We start from the raw sequence: 3,625 nt of genomic DNA, 5'->3' as shown, positions 1-3,625 counted from the left end.
TTTTCATTAATATTTTTTCTTCTATAACAGAAACTTAAACCTTATTATCATCTTCTTTCTAATGTTATTTTTAATCTAGTTTATCTTATTACTAAGATTTTTTTGTCTAAAAATTATAAATCGTTGGTTCCAGAAGAAATAATTTATAATTGCCATAAAAATAATTTATGTCCCATTGAAACAGATAATTGTTACATTTATTTGTCTACAAATGAGGTTTCAAAATAGCTACTTTTCCAAAAAATTACCTTTTTCAACTAAAAAATTTGAAAATGTTTCGGAAATACTATGTTTTAAAATATTTGTTAAATTAAAGCATGTTACGTATTGTGAGTATAAAAAAAAAATTATTCCGAATACCTATCTTCTAAGTACATATGGTTGCCGTAGTTATAAACATACTATTTTTGTGTTATAATTTTCGAATTTCGATTTCATATTTTGATCTTTGAATTGTTATAACTTTTTAAAAAATGGATTAACACAAAAAAATATCGGACTTTATTTTATCTTCAGGGTGAAAATGGCTACCGAATGCTATTTTTGTGTGAAAATTTTCGATTTTGTATTTTACATTTTTAACTTTATTATGCTATAACTTTTTTAAAAAATGTATGGATCAATACAATTTTTTTATGAGAAGTAGTATTTATATAGATCTTTCATTCGACATACGGTTTTTTTAAATCGGACCATTTCCCTTAATACAGGGGGGATTCAAAACATAAAAATGCATATAGAAAGTAGAACTTTTTCAACTTTTGAAAGTGTTCCGGAAGGTCTGACACTTTTATATATATCTTAAATTAAAGCTAATAAAATATACTTTATAATGGTAAAAAAAATTTCGTACTTTATTTTGTCTTCAGGTGTAATTGGCTACCAAATGCTATTATTGTGTGAAAATTGTCGATTTTATTTTTTTGTTTTTAACTTTATAATGCTATAACATATTGAAAAGTGTATGAATTAACATAATTTTTTTATGAGAAATAATATTTTTTAATAATCCCTCTTTCATTCGATATACTTTATCTGAATCAGGATATTAATAAGGAACTAGCAGATCATGTAGCTTTTGGAATAATCCACCAATTTTTTAAAATTAAACACTATCTAAAAATTTGCATCGAAGCGTTTTTTTTTTATAGTGATTTTAATCACTGTCAGATATCATTATACTTGATCCAACTATGCCACGTCACCACTGTGCCGCGACCTCCCTGTGCTGGATTTTTTTAATGTTAAAATGAAAAACTTTTAAAAAAATCGTTTAGCTTCGATGCGTAGCTGAGAAGGTATTATTTACTAAGATAAGTTTTTTTTTTTTTTTTGTAAAAAAAGATTATTAAATAGTATATATGTAGTTACAACAAGTTTATTAAATAATGTTCTGAGTGTCCTATGATCATGGAGAAACAATTTGAAAGATAAAAAAATAAAGAAAAGAAAATATTATTTAACAAGTATGTCATACACGAGTATAAAAATTAATTTCTTTGTAATCATTAGTAGTGCTGAAAGGTTAGCATCTGAAGCATGTAGTTTTGAAGATCTTGTGACCGACGATTTATATGTTGGGGTTATTTTTAATCAATTACGACCTAAAAAAAGTATAAAACATTTTTTATGTCCATCGGCTGTTGTCATGCCCAGCAATAAGAACACGTCGCAATGGACGTGCAGTAATAGCGTATATGACGACAGTTATATTAATGACAATGCAAAGGTAGTTCCAACTTGGAATTTAGAAGGAGTCGGACAGCAAGGAGGACACGGCGTAGCGGACGAGCAACAGCGTATACATCGGTAAATATTATACAGTATAACTGCGGCCCCCGGAATTTTTTACTACCTATGAAATATTGGTCCAAAAGTTTTTATTGATCAGTTATTTTTGTGTTCATATATTTGTCTTCGTTATATTGTTATTACATTCCTATCCAAGTTAAATATATATAAATAAATATATTTTTCTTACAAAATTGTTTCATAGTTAGAACTCATTATATGTAAACATATTTTCCTAATAATAACAATATTATACATGAATCGTAAAAATGGTATAAGATTTTATAAAAATACCTTAAATTTATGACACGTTAGTATAAAAGGAACAAATATTGACACTTATTTAAAAAAATAAATTATAAGAACTAACCATGAACATTATATTATAAATTTTTAACATATTATCACAATTTCAAAAATAAAAGGTACAATAAGGCTCCAGTAAAATAAAGTTGAGCTTTATTGTTATTAGTTTATATTAAAATCGTAAAACACTTCAATGTATATTTGAAACATATTAAAAAAAAATTAATATATATTTCAAAAATTATATGGTTTATGATTTTAGAGGTATATTTCGAGACTTTAAGTTAACGTTTCCTTTTCTTAATCATGTATTACATCAATCAATCTTTAATAATGTAATTTAGAATTATGGAAATAATCGATTAATATACTGAATAATATAAAATTGCCTATTTTTACCATAAATTGTATGAATTTATTCTTAAATTTTTAATAACTCGTAGAAATCAAAATTTTGGATAGTTTTTATTCTTTTTTCTTTAGGCGAGCGTCAAATAAAAAAAAATCCAATAGCAGCAGATATATTCGTTTACACACACAAAAAAAAAAAAAAAACGGCAAGTGAAATCAATAGCTTCTCAACTATGCATTAATGATAATAAACAATTCTAATTAAATATTTGTAATTGTGATGACGAATTATAGTTACTATCTGTATTTAAATTTAACACGAAATAATATTTTATTGTGTTATAATAATTGGATACGTGTTTAAGTGTATACGTTAACTTCGCAGCATTTTAAACGAAGTAATTCAACATATAAAAAACTCTAATATGGTAAGTAACACAATTTAATAAGTAATCAATAATTGAATTTTGTAGTTTTCCTAAGTAACTAAGAGAATCATGTCTAAAATCGGTAGTGTAGTGATACAGTGCAAGATATAGTGGTGACGTGGCATAATTGAGATAAGTATAATGATATCTAATAGTGATTAAAATCACTATCATAAAAAACGCTTCGATGCAAATCCGTAGATAGTGTTTAATTTTAAAAATCGGTGGAGTATTCCAAAAGAAAAATAAACTCCTATTTCCTTCATTATTTCTAATTCGCAGTTCTATGGAAATGTGTATAAAAATTGAAGGGCTTGATACAAAACTTTTTAGAAAATAATTTGTTGTTAATTATGAATTAAAGGTTATTAAGGAATTTTCATTAAATTCAAAAATATACTTTCATTTTTCATACTAATTTCAAAATTGAAATTAGATTTTTGATTTTATTATTAATTAGTTAAAAACTATAGTATACAGAGTGATTTTTTTATCATAACCCACTCAATTACTTACAGAATAACAATAATTTAAAAATTTTTTTTTATTATTATGTTTATTTACACATTATTCTTGAACTATTAACTATGTAATACTTTTTAAGTTCATCCCTTATGCCTGGTAAGGGTGTCAACTTTGTTTTTTTAAATGGTAACACATATTTTTAATTTAATAAAATGTTTGAGTTTTTAATTCAATAGTAAATGGCATTTGAATTTTTAATGAAACTTAATTTGTTTATTAGATAT

The 3,625-nt window shown here is 24.6% G+C and overlaps 1 protein-coding gene across 3 annotated transcripts in view; it reads left to right on the top strand.

The window, feature by feature from the left end:
• The first annotated feature begins 2,598 nt into the window (after positions 1-2,598).
• Positions 2,599-3,625, top strand: part of LOC126897410 (uncharacterized) — a 21,138-nt gene continuing 20,111 nt past the window's right edge. Inside the window, exon 1 of one of the 3 annotated variants that reach the window (XM_050670973.1) lies at positions 2,599-2,876. In XM_050670973.1, coding sequence (XP_050526930.1) covers positions 2,874-2,876 — 3 coding nt within the window. In that variant the 5' untranslated portion in view covers positions 2,599-2,873. The remainder of the gene's footprint in view (positions 2,877-3,625) is intronic. The other 2 variants (XM_050670972.1, XM_050670971.1) reach the window with 2 other exon arrangements.

This window comes from Daktulosphaira vitifoliae, unplaced genomic scaffold, assembly GCF_025091365.1.
Source record: "Daktulosphaira vitifoliae isolate Bord-2020 unplaced genomic scaffold, ASM2509136v1 Scaffold_2, whole genome shotgun sequence".
Taxonomy (NCBI): Eukaryota; Metazoa; Arthropoda; class Insecta; order Hemiptera; family Phylloxeridae; genus Daktulosphaira; species Daktulosphaira vitifoliae.
Note: the sequence above shows the minus strand (reverse complement) of the source record. Positions and strands in the feature narration are given on the sequence as shown.